At 37.1% G+C, this 20,455-nt stretch overlaps 1 protein-coding gene across 2 annotated transcripts in view; it reads left to right on the top strand.

Annotated features, from left to right (window-relative positions):
• edil3 (EGF like repeats and discoidin domains 3) overlaps positions 1–20,455 on the top strand; it is a 296,005-nt gene that overhangs the window by 228,977 nt on the left and 46,573 nt on the right. For both annotated transcript variants that reach the window (XM_031897510.1, NM_001100213.1), the window contains 1 exon segment: positions 5,246–5,430. In XM_031897510.1, coding sequence (XP_031753370.1) covers positions 5,246–5,430 — 185 coding nt within the window.

Here is a 20,455-nt window from a genome sequence, read left to right on the forward strand (position 1 = left end):
TTCACAATATATATATATATATATATATATATATATATATATATATATATATATATATATATATATATATAAAATTGCTAGAACTACAGGCAACTGTTGAAATGGCTCATTGATAATAAAAATAAAACTTAGAGCAAAAATGAATCTCACATAAGTCTGCTGCTACACCTATATTTATTACATGCATCAAAAAAGTGTAATACTTGCATTATTTCCTTTAATGAGTCACAAGTCCCCAATGTGAGACCTTTGCTTCTCCGGTGGGTCCCCAGTCTATACAATACATTGGTTCTTGGCCTTACTTGGCTTCTTGCTGTCGCATACGCGCAACAGAGTGGTCTCAGCTCTGTAAAAATGCCATTAAAATAGCTTAATCAGAATAAGGCATACAATTTTTTTTGTCAGTTTTATAAGATAGAAAAGTTTTTACTGCAAAAAATAAAGGTATAGAAAAATAAATATACAATGTCATTGACATATCTTAAAGGGATTCTGTCATGATTTTTATGGTATAGTTTTATTAGTTCATCACATTGTGTACCAATGTGGATTGGTGGTGAAGGAACCAGACAGCAGGTCTTGCAGCAGAATGTTCAGCTTTGCTTTAATTCGAGTTTTTTACATCAAATAACAGGCTGCCCCTTTAAGACTAACACAAAATAAAATAAACAACAAAATAAAACACACGGTTTTTCCTCTTTAACATGCCAGTCAGCTACTCTGATCTTGGCATACTATAAGAAATAAGAAAGTATTCACCTGTTTGGGAAACTTTGGCTTTCTGGTCATACAGTATCACTGAGGAGCTGCCATTGCCTCTAACAGGCTGCATAGTGAGCTGGAGGCAGATCTTTTTACAACCTACTAGCTACATTCATTGGGCTACAATGCACATACCGGTCTGACAGCATTAACCATAGAGCTGCTGGCAGAAATATTGCTTCTCTTGCGCATAGAATCACTCACGCTGCCACAGTACATTGCAAACAGTTTATTCTACCATTCAAAATTTTATTCTTAAAAAAATAAATGTATTTTTTTTAGTTATAATATTGGTGTGTAGGCCACAATCTCAGGTCATTGTATCTGATGCTGAGCTTTCAGAAAGAGCCAGTGCTACACAATGTAACTGCTTTATAATAAGCTATTGTTTCCTCTACCCGGGGTAATTGGAGGAGTCATGGCTTGGTGAGCCGGACTTGGGTTTTTACTGTTGAGTGATATCCTCATATCTACCACAAGGCAGGGCATGGGAGCATTTTTAGCAATTGAGGTGTCAGGGCTGCTACCTTCCCATTGTTCTGCTGATTGGCTGGTGGGGGGGTAAGGGAATGGGGTGATATCACTCCAAATTGCAGCACAGCAGTAAAGAGCGACTGAAATTTATCAGAGCAGAAGTCACAAGGCTGTGGGCACTTGGGAAACTAACAACATTTCTACCTCAAATCAGATTTTAAAATTAAATATAAAAAATCTGTTTGCTCTTTTTAAAAACAGATTTCAATGCAGGATTCTGCTGCAGCATTTCCCATAACAGTATTCCTTTGCTTGTAACTGTGCATATGCAATAATATCTATTTTATGTAGTTACTGTTTATATGCTGGCCTTGAAACTTGCTCTAAAAACATTACAGCTGCCGTGTTTATATACTAGCAGTACATAGTAGTCCCATAATATGCACAATTGAAAACAGAATCCTGTAAAGCACCATAACAATAAATCTCCAAAAACAATGAATACACACAAACTTTTTTTTTTTGAACAGGAAGGATGGAGTGTGAGAGACACAGCGCCTATAGTAAACTGCCTGCCCCCTGTCTCCTTAACTACTGTATATTGAGTATTGGCAGCTATGGACAGCAAAGTGAGCAGAGGGAGTTCGCCTTATCCATGTGGGTTATAAATGGGGAGCTATAATGAAAAGAAAATGTAATATAAGATTCTCAGTCGGGCCAACCTGTCAGTGCTGGGGAATAATATGAATATGAAAACATTTCTGAATTAATGAATTGAATTGGCCACTTAATTGAACAGAATAATAATGAACAGAACCTTGGCTGCAGGTGGATGAGTGGAGGAGTAGAGCGGGAGTATGAAAAGCTCCTCAGGTTACTCAGTTCATGAATGACTATGCACATACAGTATGTAAAATGTATTGCACTCAAACCCTATTCATTGAACTCACGCTGGCTGAGGGGATATACCACCCCTTTTGAGTCTCAGTTTGTTGGGAGGAGTATAGTTCTGTAACGGGGAATGAAAGGAAATGTAAATGCTGTTACAGTATTTGCACATGAAGAAACATTATTGTCCTGAAATCTAGTAATGAACGAAAAGTTTCAGCATGAAAAAATGGCCATAGGCATATGGAAAAAAATTGCAGTGAAAATACACCCATTCAATGCATTTCTCTAATTTTTATTTCACACATTTTTCATTAAATATTTAAAATTTTAATAGCAGATTAAAGGGGTGGTTCTCCTTGAAGTTAGCTTTTATTATGTTACAGAATGTCCTTTTCCTATCAACTTTGCAACTGGTCTTTATTTTTTATAGTTTTTAAATTATTTTCCTTTCTCTTCAACTACATCTTTCCAGCTTTCAATTGGGGGTCATGGACTCTGTGAGGCTACAATGTTGTTGTTGTTGTTGTTACATTTTATTCTTTATCTATCTATTTGTTCCTCTCCTAATCATATTTCCGTCTCTCCTTCAAACCACTGACTGGTTGTTAAGGTAAACAAGGCCCTAGCAACCAGATAGCTGCTGAAGTTCCAAACTGAAGAGCTGCAGATCAAAGGCCTAAAAAACTAAAAGATAAATGTTATGCTAAAATGTAATTTAGAGGTGAACAGCCCCTTTAACACATTTTTGTGCTCAGAGAACTAAGCAGATATGATGGCAATGACTTCTTTAAGGAATGAGGGGTGAGTATTGAGTGAGAGGATTCTCTTTGAGAATTCTTTCTTTTTTTTGGGGGGGGGGATCACAACAAATTGTTACCGATTTACTGATCTGGTAATTGGTCTTTCCCTCTTTGTCATTCCCTTTTGCTTTACTTCTCTCCGAGCATTTTTGAATACCAACAAGTTATTGTAAGAACAAAAAAATGATTTTCATGGTAGTTCCATTTCAAGTATATTGTTGCCATGGCAATACTTACATTGAGGTTTGATTTACAAGCTGATGTGTCACATAACATCAGACAAGTGATTGCTAAAGGATAAGCTAATACTACATTATACAAGGAGATTCACATCTTATACAGAATCTGATTATTATCCGCAGCATTACCCAGGGATCCTTTAAGCTTTGTAAACAAGCAAAATATGTAGACTTTAGCCCTTCTACACCGAGATGATGTCAATATATGTTTTTCTGTAAATAAGTAATAACTACTGTAGCCTTACTTCAAATTGCAGGCTCGTCTGAACCCTGTGGGGTGCCCCTATAAGCAATGCTATCCATAAAATGGTGGTAGCCCCCACTGTGTTTCCCAGCCTGAGACAGGTTAACCCTATAGTACCTTCTGTTCTGTAGCAGGAACCAGCATTACGGAAGGAAAGGGGCATCATCTTATTTATCTGGCTCGCTGCACGGGACAGGTGGTAGCTGGATACCATCCCTATACAATTACAATATTAACCCCTTTCTTATTAAAATATCGTAAATCAAAAAATATCTGTAAGCTGCAAGAATACGTACTTGCTTAACAGCAAAAGATAAGAACAAAAGGACACTCCACTCCAATGCTTCTTGCACAAAAACTTTACAACTTTTTACCCATATCAGTGAGATCCAGCCTACGTTTTGGGAACAAGCCTCTTCATCAATTGCTCTTACAGGGTACAAGGGAAAGCTATTTAAAGGGGAGGGTAACACCAACTCATCCCTCTGTGATTAAGGTGATAGCGTGCACTACAGCAATAGTAGAAAGATATATTCATAAACCTTATTTTAAGCAAGCAGTAGTTTCTTAAAGAATATGTGATACCTTAGTGCAGTGAATGTCAATATACATAGCTAGTAACTAGGTCATTGTTCGATAAGAGATAATCGAAAAAGGTCAATCTTCACAGCAATATTTTTTCAACTGGTTTTCATCAACACAATGGACAGTAACAGTAGCAGTAACAATGGACTAGTTGCTAGTTATGTATATTGACATGTATTACATTTAAAGCTATCACAAATCCCTTACGAAAGGCATATGAATGTATCTTTATACTGTTGCTGTATTGCAGGTTACTAAGTACTAGTGATAATCAAATCTGTCCTGTTTCACTTTGTTGAAAAATTGGTGAAACGGTGAAAAGTTTGCGTCATTCAGATGTCTCACTTCTTTTTGTTGCAAACAACTTTTTTTGGGGGGGCTAATTTTTTCGCAGCTAATTTTAACGGAAGTTTAGTGAAACAATTCTCCAATGGTGAAATGCAGAAATTCGCTGTGGATCCATGCCTGGCGAAAAAATTAGCTCATCACTACTAAGTACTATGGGGTCATAATTGTATTACCAACGTGGTGTTACCCTCCCCTTTAAATAGCTTTCCATTCATACACCCTGTAAGAGCACTTGGTGAAGGTGCTTGTTCCCAAACTGTTTACTTGATCTCACTGATATGATAAAAAGATGTGAAGTTTATGATACTATCCCTATGCGCTTGCAGCTACAACTGCCACTGTGTACTAAACCTGTGCCCACATCAAATACAGATTTAATACGTGTAGAGCAGGGCTGTGAACTGGATACAGCCAATGGGTTCCACCAATTGGCTATATTTTTTGCACTTTGTACACTACCTTCACATAAGTAAACAACCCCTCTTGATTCTCAATCCCTGGTAAGAAAAACACTGTTATCTGCTTAAATAATTCTGAGTATGGTTTATGGTTTAGCATTGCACCCAGGGCAGAGGTGACTGCAAGATGAAGCTTCACATATTCTTCTTATGTAAAGGCATCACGGAAAGCTTACATTGTATTTGCTTGGAATTAGCTAATTTTCTTTTTCATTCTTTCCTGAGGTGATTATGATTAAATGTCTTCACATTTGCAATCTTCGATCCCTTCTGGAGAGAATACCTCATTTTACTTAATCTGATCTCCTGCTGTAATGAGAGAGAAATCTTTCCTTTTCTTAATATCCATTTATACATTGAATATTAACAAAAGGAAAGAAAAACTTATCTTATGTTTTATCATTAACTCCTTCCTAATGTTAGCATCGCTTGATACCTTTCCAGGCTGCTCCGAACCCCTTGGAATGAAATCAGGGCATATACAGGATCACCAAGTAACAGCATCTAGTGTTTTCCGAACACTGAACATGGATATGTTTTCCTGGGAACCAAGGAAGGCCCGATTAGACAGGCAAGGCAAAGTAAATGCCTGGACGTCTGGGAAGAGTGACCAGTCACAGTGGTTACAGGTATTCATTTATTTCTATGTTTCATTTGGAATCCAATAGAATAGGTTCTTATATCCCTATACAGGTAGGAGACCTGTTATCCGGAATGCCAAGACACTACTTTTAAAACATTTTTTTGTATATTTGTGCAGTCAAAAATATCTACTGAATTGTAGGTTATTTTCATTCCATGGACTATATTGCCATTGCAAAGGCATGGAGTTCAGTAAAAACCTTTGGGTCTCTGCAGAAGTAACATGGATATCTGGTGTCAATTTACTTGGAAGATACAGAGAAATTAGCCAATTTCTTTTGAAATCACTTTGCTTTATAGTGTGTTTGAGGCACATTTTTGTAGCCTTCAGTACCCAAACACTTTCCTGAGCTTGCTGGTACATTACACAGGTCATGGAATGCCGAGGTGACTTTTAATACCCTCATATTTTTCAACAGGGGGTACTTTATTACAATACACAAGTTTCAGTCATGTGACAGATATTACACCACTAAGCACTGATTTTAACTGATGGCATCCCTTAACACTGTTTATTATAAGGATATAATTTACAGGATTTTCATGGCTTTTGTATATTATGCGCTACTTGCATTCGTAAAATGGTATCTTTCTGTTGTCATAGACTAGATATCGGAGGCTTTGGATTTAGCAGTTCCTTAAATGACACATTTCAGCATAATGCAGGCCTAGAAATATAGCAGAATACACACATCTTTTTAATAGTAAAGGGAAAAATTCCTCTTGTTAGCTGATACTGGGTTACCTAGCTTCCAGGGCTTCCCTTGGAGTCTCCAGGGCCCCTACTACCTTGAGCTCTAAATTCATTATTTGACCCAATTATAGAACAAAAGCTGATCTATGATGTAGACAGTCTATTTAGAGCACCACACAGAGGAGCCCTGCCTGTGCAGGCTACTTCTATACCATTTGCTAATTGGCAATTATCCTTGGCCATTGGCTATCCTTGACAGGCACCATAATAATGCTATCATGAAGACATTCTCCCTATAACTACACCCAGCCAATTCATGTTTTACATTGCTATCCTCTCACATCTTGTGCCTCCTTCTAACTCTGAATTTCATGTTTTTCTCTGACTAATAGAAATGTGTTGTATAGTGAGCATTTGGCCAAATCTTTGAATAGAATGATCCTTATGGGAACTGGTTCTAGTAGTTTACAGGCCATAATATCTATGAAGCGTACAGGTTAAAGACAGCTTATACTTTACTCTTATATTTTTAATATCACATATCTTAAGCATTATGGCCATACAGGTATTCACAGAGCACATCTAATAGTAAAATTGTCTGAATGCGAAGTCTGACTCTTGGCAGAGAACAAAAATATCTCCTTCACAGGAAACCTTTATATGGAAATTACTGGTTATGTATAAATTATGTACATAAATTGCCAGCTGTGAACAGTAAAAGCTGCAGAGCCTATTCAATGAGGCATTTATTATGTACATAGCTACAGAAAGCAAACATCTTTATTGTAAGTCATATGAATATATTTACGGAGTAGGTGTTTTGTAAATGTTTTCAATTTCTGTCTTTCATTTTGCTTTTCAGTGTTAAAATAATAAAAATAACCAAAATACTGAGTTAAGAATACATAATATTTGACTGTATATAGTGTTATAAATGCAGTATTTTAACCCTTCAAAGGTCTGCTGTAATAGCTGTGAGTAAGATTACACATTGCCTAGCAGCGGTCTTTTCCTTTAGAAATTACAAGAATCTGGGCAATGCCATTCATGTAGAAGCGTGGCAGCTCCATTGAGACTATGATCTGTGACCCATGAAGGGTTAAGAGTTCATTCTAATTTCATCTAATGTTTTAAATTGTACCTTTGAAATCAAAATATGGAGAAGTATGGAGGTCAAAAAGGCAATTAAACTCAGAGAAGGTTTCCCCCAAGGTAGAGTTCATCTAAAGTGACCCAGTTGCTCAACTCACCTCGTCTTAGTCCCAGCATTGCATGATGACAAAACCATGGTACAGGGCCAGCTCCTATATACAAGAAAATGCACTACATGTGAATATTAGGACTGTTCTTACCCATCATTCTTGATCTCTCTGCAGAGACAGTTAAGCACCCACTCCTCCTAGACACTCTGCACTCAGCTGGCATTCACAACACTCCTTTTTGGTTTAAGTCTTATATTTCTGATCATTCCTTAAAAGTTGCCTTCTCTAATTCTACCTCCTTCTCATTCCTTCGATCTATTAGAGATCCTCAAATATCTGTTTTATGCCCCCTGCTGTTCTCACTCTATATTGCTTCTCTAGAAAAACTTATTACCTAATCGTAGATGTCCATCCGTGTTTTACACCTCACATCCAATCACTTACTAAATCTTGTCGTGTTCATCTGCACAACATTGCCTCAGTTTAGACACAAAGAAAACGCTCAATCAATGTCTTAATATTTTGCTGCCTTGACTATATCAACTTACTTCTTGTAAACATTCCAAATCATCACCACTCCCAGTCGCTTATAGAATCAAATTCAAATCACTAACACTCACATACAAGGGCCTTAAAAATGAATCCCCTACTATCTCAGCTCTGATCTCAAAATACACTTCTTCATGCAACCTACGCTGTGCTTCACTTCACCCCATTACTGACTGCAAGACTTCTCTGCCTCGATCAGATCTGTGCTTTGGTCAGACCCTCTCCTTCCTTCCAAACTTTCAAATGCTCCCTAAAGAAGCGACTGTAGTGTGTCCATCTCTCCCTAAAGTTGTTTCTCTCAAATGTGCTGTCATGGATTTCATGGATTCTGGCTACTCATTCTTGCTATTACTGCTGATAATCAAGGGTCTGGGTGTCTTTTAGTGGGAAGATATGAGAGGAAGACATGCAGTCAGGGGTGCTGCACCTTTATTGCACTTACCTCTTTTGTGTTGAGGGGGAAAAAAAAGTTCCCCTACTGGTCACTAATAGACAGTCTTTTCTAGATACCATATATCAGTAGCATAATATTAATATGTTTCTGTTGAAGCAGATTTAGTTACAGCATTTTGTGCCTCTCTGGTAATTAAATATAGTTTTTTCTGTGTGGCTTATTGTGATCAGTGCTTTGTATTTCTTGGAACTTTGTTAATATTTCCTAAACACAACTTCTATTTCTCATAGTGTCATTATTGGCCCAGGCATGCAGACTGCTCCCTCTGTACCTGTGGGTGAATAAGGGTTAAAAAGCGAATGTTTGCAATAACTTGCGAGTGTGTTACATACATAGAGGTAAATAAATGAAGTCGTTCCTACATTACGTGATACCATTCCAAAATCTAATTACCATACAATGATAGAGTATGGGATGAAAATAGCGTGCGGGTGAGGTAGCAGAATTTGAGAATATGCACAATAAAACTGTGAGAAGGAGGAGATAAATGATGTAGGAAAGCTTTTAATTATGCATAAGTTCGCCGTCTCAAAGGACCTTTTTTCCAATTAAAGGATGTATTTTTTTTACAGAAATCTCTTGTATAATCAACCGTGATCAACACTAATTCTTTGAATATCTACATCAAATATTTTGCCATGTACCTTTCAATGCCAGGCTTAATGTGACAGTGATCTCCTCCCCGGAGAGTTTGCAGTTACAATGCAAGTTCATGTGCTATGGCATATTGATGGGTATAATTAGAGAGATGAAAGCAGCAGACACAGCTCCGGCAAAAATGTGTCTTTACTAAAACATGGCAGCCAATATTAGCTCAGGGGTCAGGTACTGAAAGCATTTCATGATGTTTGAGAAACTGAAGCAAAGAGTGTGGAGATCACTTTGTATTTTTCTCCTGTTTCCAAGCATTTACATTTATACTGAAAAGTCATCTAGTTTTGCCACTAGGGTCTCATTTTATATTTTATGAACTATTTCACCTCCACAGAAGGGGATATTGTATGCAGATTTTGCATTTTTTAGCATGATAATGTTTGCCACAAAGTAGTATACAGGTATAGGATCCCTTATCCGGAAACCCGTTATCCAGAAAGCTCCGAATTACGGAAAGCCTGTTTCCCATAGACTCCATTTTAATCAAATAATACAGAATTTTAAAACTGATTTCCTTTTTCTCTGTAGTAATAAAACAGTACCTTGTAATTGTTCCCAAATAAGATATAAATAATCCTTATTGGATGCAAAACAATCCTATTGGGTTTATTTCATGTTTTATTGATCTTTTAGTAGACTTAAGGTATGGAGATCCAAATTACAGAAAAACCCCTTATCCGGAATACCCATGGTCCAGAGCATTTTGGATAATGGGTCCTATACCTGTATTAACATTCTAAGGCGTTTTGCCAAGGTTTGGAGCTTGGGGTAAATGAAGTATGTAGAAGTATGGGACCTGTTATCCAGAATGCTTGGGACCTGGGGCTTTCCGGATAAGGGGTCTTTCTGTAATTTGGATCTCCATGCCTTATGTCTACTAGAAAATAATTTAAACATCATTTAAACCCAATAGGATTGTTTTGCCTCCCATAAGGATTATTTATATCTTAGTTGGGATCAAGTATAAGGTTCTGTTTTATTATTACAGAGAAAAATGAAATCAGTTTTCAAAATTAGAATTATTTGCTTATAATGGAGTCTATGGGAGATGGCCTTTCCGTAATTTGGAACTTTCTGAATAACAGGTTTCTGGATAAGGGATCCCATACCTGTACTATATAACCTATAGCTAGGTTTAAAGAGGATATCCACCCAAACAACTGTAATACCAGGACTAGCTCACCACAGATTTATCACCACAGAAAAAAACCACCTGCTTTCAATTCATTCCTATGTGATGTTTAGAAGTGTGTTTTACAAATGGTGGACTCTAACGTTCACCTACTGATAAATACGCTTCTAAACATCCCATAGAAATGAACAGAAAGTTGGTGAGATTTTCTGTAGTAGAAAACACATCCCACCCCAGGTATCTAGGATATAGGTACCATGATTTTCCAAATCAGAATTTTAATGAAAAATATTTTAGTTGCAACACTTTTAATTGCAAATAAAAAGCAGCATTCCTCTCTAAAAGAGAATGATAAGGCTGATTCTATTAATAAGATATAACATATACACATTTTGCTGCATATTTTTAGCAGTTAATGTTAAAATGGGTTGATGGGAGATTCCCTCAGAGGGCAGTAAGTGTAGTAAAAAACTCTGAAACACTTTTTTTTTTTTTTGCATGATCTCCAATAATGTAATAGGAAACACATTTTCAAACATATTTGCTATAAAAGTGTACCGGCCAGGGCAGAAAGTGGTTCCACCTGGGGTCGGGTAGTGACATAAATAGGTGGGGCTATTCCCAGGGCAGTTTTGTAGTCAGCACTGACTGTGATCATTTCCAAATCTCCAAAAATAACACAGCCACTATATAAATATTATAAATAAACTCAAAGACTCCCTCTTGGAGCACTCGCACAGCAACTGAACTGGGAACTGGCACTGGCAGTATATTGCAGTATCACCCACTGTAATCTGCAGCACTAAATACCCTCCTATTTGTATCTGTACGTTACCCACCCATAAAGCTCTATGGGGCAGGGACCTCCATACCCTACACTTAGCTCTGGGCTATCTTTAATGCAACAGTACTTTGTATTTACTTGTATTTATTATTGTAATGGCCCTTGTTTGTTCTACCAATTTACTGTTGTGCTGTACAGTGCTGCATACATAACCAGCGCTATATAAATACATACATACATTATAACTAAACTACACAAATTATAGTCCTTTAAAATTAATTACTAAAGTCTTAAGGCTGAAGATGTCTTAAAATATATAAAAAGTTGTAGAAAATATACAAAATATACTTTAGAAATATTTATTTGTTAAATATCACACTGTGTTGCCAACGGCAACTACATAAAATTGTAATAAAAATATCAGCAGTTATTGTGGCATTTAGTTCCTGCTGTTTTAGTACAAGTAAGGTAATTTGTAAAATTATTAATAGACAAGCCCCCAAAAAGATGGACAAATTAACTCTCTGCTTAAGGTGGTGCAGGGTAAAGGACAGAGTGCACAAAAGCAGGACTATCCTTGCTAAAGGAGGATGCCTGGCTACCCTGCTTGGCTGGTGTTTTACCAACTGGGCTAGTAGAATACTGGCCAATTGGCAGCCCTACCTGATGCAGAACTGCCTTCAGCAAGCTCAACTGCAATTACATATACTGTACATGTGAAATTAAACCATATTGTATTATTAAGTTGCTTAGATATACATTTTCTTTCAACATCCAAAAGATGCTTTTGAGTGGACATCCCCTATCCTGGGACCAGAATGGCAGATTAATTGTGCCTGGAAACAATAGTTCACATTCATTTACCCTGACACAGTGGGCAAAGTCTTATCTCGGCTGCAATTGTCATTTTTTTCCCCAAAATGCACCAGAATTCACGTGTTACTGTGTGTGCATTGCATGAATGTGTTTGCTTTAGAAAGACTACTATAGTTTATATAAACAAAGCTTCTGTGTAGCCATTCAATTTAAAATAGGGCTAAATGGTACAGGTTACATAGCAGATAACAGATAAGCTCTGTAGAATTCAATGGTGTTTATTCAGTGGAGCTTATCTGTTATCTGCTATGTAACCTGTACCATTTAGCCCTATTGTACCCCATTGGCTACACAGTAGATTTGTTTTGCTAGTACCAGTGATCATGTTCAATGGAAAACACCTGGAAGACCAGAGAAACATGACAGTGTGGCATTTAGTACACAGTTTCCTGGATGGTGCATTTTCAGATGAGGAGCGCCAGTCCAGGGTAACAGGAAAGCCACTGGATAGGAGACTATCCCAACTTGAAATTCACCTGTGATTTTGTCTGTCTTCTCCTTAAACCATTCGATTAACACTCTCAGTGCCAGCACAGAAGGAGCTTGTCACCACAATTTTAAGTATCCTTCCTCTCTCTTACAAAGCAGCATTTTTGTTATGGTTTATGGCTTTGATACTCTCCATCTTTGAAACAGGGTATGAAATTCCCAGTGGTCTGACACCTCAAATGCACTGTATGTGCTGAAGGATTTTGAGTAGTGATGAGCGAATCTGTCCCGTTTCTGTCCCATTTCGCTTTGCCATAAAATTCACGAAACGGCAAAAAAATTGTATGATTTTTTTTGTCGCCTCACGTCTTTTTTGGTCGCCCGCCCGCTCAATTTTTTTGGCAATAAGAATATTTTAGGCTCAGAGAATGATCCAATCCGATCCAATGTTCCATTGTGAAGTGATGGATTCCTCTGCTTTCCAGAGAATCTGTGCACCACCCACTATGGAAAGCAAATGGACTTTAAGTCCCAGAATCCATCATTTCACAATGGAAGGTGAGAGATATTTGCATTACATTGTGAGTCTAAGGGATGATGGGAAATAGTTTGTCCGACAAACATAACATAGACAGACAACATAAACACATTTTTACACAGACATACCTAATTCCACAGAAGGCTATATTTATGTGTTTATTTATTTATACACCTTTTTTACATAAACCCAACTGAATGAGAGTCTGTGAAAAAGAGGGTATATTTTTGCTTGAATTAGTCTTACCTTTAACAATAAGTATAATCACTGTTTTTTTTGCAATCGCTTCAATGAAATAGTTATGTGCTGGTATGGAATCCGTTATCCAGAAACCCGTTATCCAGAAAGTTCCAAATTACAGCAAGGCCATCTGCCATAGGCTCCATTATAAGCAAATAATTGTTGCCAATTTGCCTCCTTCAGTCTAAAGGTGGGCGATTCAGCGCTGAAGGCAGATTTTGGTCAGGCGCCTTCTATGGCGCCCGATCAAAATCTTTTAACTGACCCGATCGGCGAGTCGACCGATATCAGCAGGTTCCTGAGATATCGGTCGACTCACCGACTTGCCATACATGCACCGAATATCGTACGAAAACTCGTTATCGGTGCGTGTATGGCCAGCTTAAGTCGGCAGCTTATCTGCCCATGAATGAGACACTCTGAAAGGCCTAACTGACCGATATCTGGGCAAAAATCTGCCAAATATTGATCATAAAGGTTTGAGAAAACACATTGGGGCAATGGTCGCATCAGATTGTGATGCCGTCCTTGCTCTGGTGGCTTCTATCTTCGTCATTGTGATCCAATTGTTTGGCCCTAGGGCCTGCCTGATCAGCCCAATATCACCTACCTGAAAGTGGGCATATCCACTCATTTGGTGACCTCACCAAATGAACTGATCTTTCTGTATATGGCCAGCTAAACTAAAAATGTGTCTGACAAGTCTTGGGACTATGTAAAGGGCTTGAATACAAAGAGTCTAAAAACTATGGAGAGATATTTGCAATACATATATAAAGGTATGGGTACATGTATTAGTTTGTGTGCAGTTCTTTTTATGTGATAAGCTGTAATCATTTTTGTGTTTATACAATTATTTGAGTCTACAAAGGAACTTTTTCCTTATGTTTCTGTTTGGCGTTTCCAGTTAAAATTCAATTACAAGGATGTTTACCGGTGGTTATACAAGCATTGCATTTGAAGCATTGCGAATACAAGTGATACTTGTTTTTATATCTGCAAGGAACCAGAATAAGGCAATGAATTTTTATGAGACTGAAGGAGCTTCACATGACATAAGAGGGCTAAATCTACATATGAAAACAGGGTATCTTTTTATAGAAGCTGTGTTTTAGAACAGCAAGAAACCAATGTCTTTCTGTGGACCTTTGAAGTAAGCAATTTATGATGGGCACCGTGTTAAGAATAAGAAAAAAATGATCAATTGAAAAGAAAAAGAAATTAAAATAAAACAGAAATAATGAGGCATATGTGCCATTTCCATATAGTCCCTGTGGACTTTTTTTTTATTTTTATTTAACAAATGCTATTGTTTGTAATTTTGCTTTTTGGAATTTTGAAAAAAAAAATCTTATTATTAACTAGATATTATAGGCAATTTCCTAGGTTGTTACAGCTGTCTGCTACAGTTAATTTACTGACGGTCCCCTCATTGGAGGAGAACACCTCCAAATAGTAGGTAAAGGGCTGGGGAGTAGGGTGTGGAAACAAGAAAATGTGCAGTAGAAATTAGAAGCACAAGCTAAAAAGTGCTTTATAAAGAAAGGAACAGAGAGTCATTTATGTGGGGTACCTTGTGGTACCTTAATTGCTAGGACCCATAACTCCCCAGAAACAAGCAAAGTTCTTTCCCTACTACGTATTAATATATTCCTTTTTAAATGTTGACTGAAGAAATAGTTCCAGGTAGCTACCTGGTGCATAAGTGCTAACCTTGCCAGCCTGGGCCATATGCAAACAAAACTGCCACAGCTGATACAACTTTTATTTGGGAATCATTCATCCTTATAACATTCCCTGTGGTATTTGGTTCACTGTTTTATCCTACAGATAGAGAAAAGCCATGGATAGGTAACCCATGTTCTAATGTGGCGTGGTTATTAGGGAGCAATTTCAATTCCACCAGCAGAACTGCATAACTCCACAAATAGCTTTCCTCTTCAGTCTGCCCCTTGTTCCTACTTGTATTTCACTATTTGATGCATGTTGTTGTTAATCCAATAGGGGGGCTGTAATACTGAAAAGCAACAATAAATAATGGTAAATGGCAAAGGTAACTTAACTTATTCCTATGGAAATTGTTACATAGTTTAAAAAAAGTAATTAGGGGTCATTTACAACCTCAAGTGCAGTTGCAGTTCAGCAAATTTCCTTGCAGTCAGCTGTGCATAAAATTCCTTTCATTAAATTACTTGTGTCAAAATGCACTCTTTTCACTTAAGTATAGTTGAGCTTAGTGCTTAGTCCCTCTCGCTGATGGGTGTATTGGCATAGGGTCAGGGTCGGACTGGGCTGCGGCGGCCCAGACCCGACCCTAACCGGCACTCCCCCTGCCTAACCGCTCCTCCCCTGACACATTAAATTTACGCGCTCGGGGGAGGACGTTGGGTGGGGGGCCCTGCGAGGGGGGTTCGGGGGGGTTAGGGGACGTGGCCGGCAGAGGGCACCTGCAGGGCCCCTGGGGCAGGAGCCCCAGTGGGTCCTTCACCCCCAAGTCCGACCCTGCATAGGGGAACCCTGTAGGTACCACCACATCCTATCCACTTGAGGGCACCAATGTCACCGAATACCAACAATGACACAGGTAAACTTACACATAATTGCAACCGATTTGTGACAAAATGTGTTAAGTTTGTCAAGTTAGGGGCAGTAGCATCAGGAACAACCCAATTGGAAATCTGGGAAAAAACCCACTGCATTGTGGGGGGAAAACATTGGCGATTTCTCTTGAAATTGCACTTAGCTTACTGCACTTATGGATGTAAATGAGCTATATTTAGTCATTATCATGTGCTATGTGTTCATTAAATCTTACTAAAGGTAATAATTTTATAAGCGAATGGTTTTATAATTTTCTCCATTTTTCACCAGCTACAGAGAACTCATAGTTCCAAATCCCTCACAATTACAGAGGACAGAACGAACTGTATAATTTGAGCATCATTATGTTATCTTTTAATCAACCCTATCATAGGCAAAGCATTATGTAAATGTCATACATTATTGAGTAATTCATAAATATGAGCGGAAAAAAACCTAATACGTACACATTTCTGGGGGAGGGGGGGTATTTGCCTTCATCTGCATTACCATTTATAGTAAGTTTACTGCACTGATGTATTTAATTTAAGATAAGTTTGATAAGATTAGATAAGTTTGCAATCAGTCCAGCCCAGTAACTTGAATTTATTGCAGGATTCCCTGATTTTTAGATGCTCATCTCAAATTAGATTTTAGATATGGTTGAATGTGATAAACTTTAACCAGTTTTTTTATGGATAAAAAGATAATGGTAACTGGCAAGAAAAAGTGAGAGATAATGTTAGGGCAACATTCAATCACAGCAAGAGCTATAGGCAAAAACGGAATAGGGGGGCTTTTATAAAGGAGAGGTTTAGTTCCAGAAGAAAACGTTCATTTTCAAGATTCCAACAAGCAAGGGTTATATCCGCAGTTTGTATTTCCCTGATACGCTGATTATGTATTTGTTTCTACATTTTATTATAAACATTATCATTGATTTATAGCTACTGTTTGCTGGTGATAAAGCAACCTTGGAACTCCGCATGATTGCAATTGTGCCTTCTACTTTAACTATAAACATTCAACATATGTGTAATAAATCAAGCCTTGTCACATTGCCTTTTATCATATCCCTACAACATTTTAATCTCTGAATATAATTCAGCAAAGTCGTGAACATTAAAGAAGGTTATACACAGAGGATTAAAGTAAATTGAGTTCAACAGACTGATATTTTCAGCAATATTTATCATCCACATATTCATTTTATCCTCTTTGACTGCTAGTGCCACTTCTTCTGATGAACAGCCGCTTGGAAATTGGCATTTTGTGCAGTAAACAAGAGCATTTTCGTTGAGTATTCATGCATTTATTTGGTTTATTTTAATCAAATTCACACATTGCATCTTATCAAGATGCACTGCTTTTACATATTTTATTGGATTTTATTATAAATTTAGCTCTGTTGTATAATTCTCTATTCAAGAGGGAACCAAACCTCTATGCTTTAAATAAAGCCAAGTTCATTTTATGGCAAGAATGAATATGTACTTTAAACTGAATATATCATTATTTTTTTATTTAGAAAACCATGTTCATGAACTATGAATTAATACTGTACCCCATATCTGGGGCACCCCTTATCAATCCCCAGGTCCCAAGCATTCCCAAGTTCCATGACCACATTGCTAATGAAATGCCAAGGTGGCAGGAAATATTCTTATAATATACATCAGGGAGTACAATACCTCTTAATAACTTCAAGTAGTCATTGTTTTTTTTTTGGGGGGGGGGGCACTGTCAAGAAATAATTGATTATACTGTCACCTATCCTGTCAACCAAAATGCTTAGGACCTGGGGTTAATCTGTATCTTCTACTAAAAAATTTATTTGAGATTTAATTCAGCCCAATAGGATTGTTTTGCCTCCAATAAGCATTAATTGTATCTCAGTTGGGATTGAGTACAAGGTAGTTCTAAGATTACAGAGAAAAAGTTAATCAGTTTTAATAATTAGTGATTTTGTTTGTGTCACATGGGTCTGAAACGTGTTTTATCAACTATGGTATCTGTTTTTCGGAAACCTATTTGGAAGCCCATTATCCAGAAAACTCCATATTACAAGTAGACCATCTCCCATCAACTCCATTTTAATCAAATAATTAAAATTTGTAGAAATTATTTTTTCTCTCTAATAATAAAACAGTACCTTGTGCTTTATCCTAAATAAGATATAATTACTCCTTTTTGGGGACAAAATAATCCTGTTGTGAAATAATGTTTAAATGATTTATTTTAGCAGAAAACCCCAGGTCTTAAGCATTCTGGATAATAGGTCCCATACCTGTACTCCTATTCTTGTACAGTATGTGCCTTTATGAAGCCGTGCAGTAAGAGGTTACTTGCTTCAGTGTATAATTAACAGCTCTGCAAATATTCAGTCATTGTCAGTTTGTTGGGAATTGTATGTGTATGTAGAATACAGCACGTGAAACATGTAATAACTGAATTGATTTTACTGCCAAGTTTTTTTATAATGTTTTTATATTATACATATATATATATGTAGTAAAAGCTATTAAGTTATGGCATGTTTCTGTGCTGTGTTTGTAGTAGATATACGTATAATCCCTGATTAAAATCCTCCAAATATTCATTGCAATATGTTTTATAATCACAACACAAATGAAATAAAATGATGATACAATAATTACAACAAAATTGCTAACGAACTTGAACACAGTTACCAAGATATAGATTTATTACTTTTATTTTCCCGTTGGCATCAAAAAAGGCTCATAAAACAAGTAGACGTTCCAAGTTTCAATAGTGGAGACCTCAGTCTCAGAGTGCAGAGACCACATGATGGCAGCATAATTCTGACTCATTTCAGTAATTATATTCAGCCTAAGCCACACAACTCTTTAGAATATACATCAAAAGTTCAAGCAACATAATGCACGCAGGCTCCAATGACTGACTCCAAGGACCAGTGTTTTCTCAATCAAAATGCAAATTGTCGCCTTGGGATATTTCAGATAGTTTATTTGAAAGTATATAGTTCTCCCCCTTTCATTTATTTTTCTTCAAGTTTTCATTATTTCTTCTAAATGAGTTTTGAGCATTAGCAAGCGGCTGAGATAAGAAGGTGTAAACATTATAGATTTACAGGCAATTTAGAAAGCACTAAATGCATTTTACAAAGATTTCCGCAAAAATATTTCAGATGAAGTCACTGTTAAAATATTTCCTGACGTTGATGTTAGGAAGATATCATTTACTCAACACAAACACAAGTATGGAAGTGGCTGAAACTTTTATTAGTAAGGCTCAGGGAACCTTGGGTCTGGGCACAGGATTATTTTAAACACAAAACCATGATGCCGCCGTTCCATTTTGTTGAAGAAAGATCTGCAGATGTTGGTTCAGCTAGGCAGGTTATATATGTTTAAGATATTGTAGAATCAGTATTAGACTGGATATCACTCTTAAATGTCCCACATCTAAGCAACATAGAACTGCTGAAACTGCATACTGACACCAGAAATAAAACTATTTTTTACATCCATCGTAACATTGTCTTTGCATGCTATTTATAATTTTGCCTTGGAAGTATTTCCCTGATGTGTTTACATTCCCTATCTGATCCCCCATGTTCCTCTATGAGGGGGCTGCCATATTTGTGCAGCAGTAGGCAGTTAGCATTAGAAGCTGTAACTGACAGGCTGAGAAGGGACAGTCAGGTTGGCAGAACAGTCAGGTTTAGGGACTTCAAATAACAATTACTTACAAAAACAGCCTATTTATGAAATATGATCAACATGACCTATAGGGAACATTTAGGGGCCATTTACAATAGAATAAATTCGTATTGTTTCTAAATTATAGAACATTTTGGAATGTATGCGAAAAGTTCGTTAAAATTTCACGAGTTTTTCGTGGTTTTCGGTAAATTTCAATGAAAAAATCATATTTTGCGGAAAGAATACGAACATTTCGGGATTCGCTTTTGTTACACTTTCATCGGGCTATGTTTTCGCCAGGTTTGATCTGTCGAGTGCCATTGAGTCCTATGGAAGGCTTCCAAAGCCAGAAAGGTTTTCGTGGCATTAACGACCTTTTCGGCCCAAAAATTTTGTGACTTTCGGAACGCAATTGCGATATTTTTGTACAAACGATAAAAGCATTGTCAAGACATTTTAGAACTACAGAAATTATCGCGGTTACTTCGAATTTATACCATATCGCATCTCAAGGCCAGAAAAAAAACGCATCTTAGTAAATGTGCCCCTTAATGTACATTCATATTTTGAAGTTTTTTAAATAGTTTTTTAGTTTCAGTATCACTTTAAGGGTTCCTTAGTGGTTTGCACCAAAACTAACAACTGACTAGCATCTAGTGAATAACAGACTAATTCCTTTAGGGACATATTTATCATGCTGTGTAAAAAGTTGAGTAAAACATTACTGGTGATGTTGCTCATAGCAGCCAATCAGATGCTTTGCTTTGGTTTTCTAACTGTTGAAATCTAATTGCTGATTGGTTGCCCTGGGCAACATTATCGGTAATGCTTCACTCCACTTTTTACACAGCATGATAAATATACTCCTTATTGTTGCCACATGCTGGATGAGGCGCCATTTGCACACAAGAAATACAGTACGTGCCACAACTTGCACACAATTTACCAGTGCAGACTGCATTATTTAAGGTATAACCAGTGTTAGGCTGGAATTCTAGGAAAACGCAGAATTGTGGGTACAAAAAAAATGTACATTTTACACTTTGTACATTGCACCAGTTTAGTATATGAGCCTTATTATGTAATATGTTGGGGATATAAAATACAGAGGTCCTCATGATTACTTTTTTTACCAGCCCATTGGCATGGAGCAATAATAATGTTGTGGGACAGGACTGAAGTTGACTCTAGCCA

The sequence above is a fragment of the Xenopus tropicalis genome, chromosome 1, assembly GCF_000004195.4.
Source record: "Xenopus tropicalis strain Nigerian chromosome 1, UCB_Xtro_10.0, whole genome shotgun sequence".
NCBI classification, from domain to species: Eukaryota; Metazoa; Chordata; class Amphibia; order Anura; family Pipidae; genus Xenopus; species Xenopus tropicalis.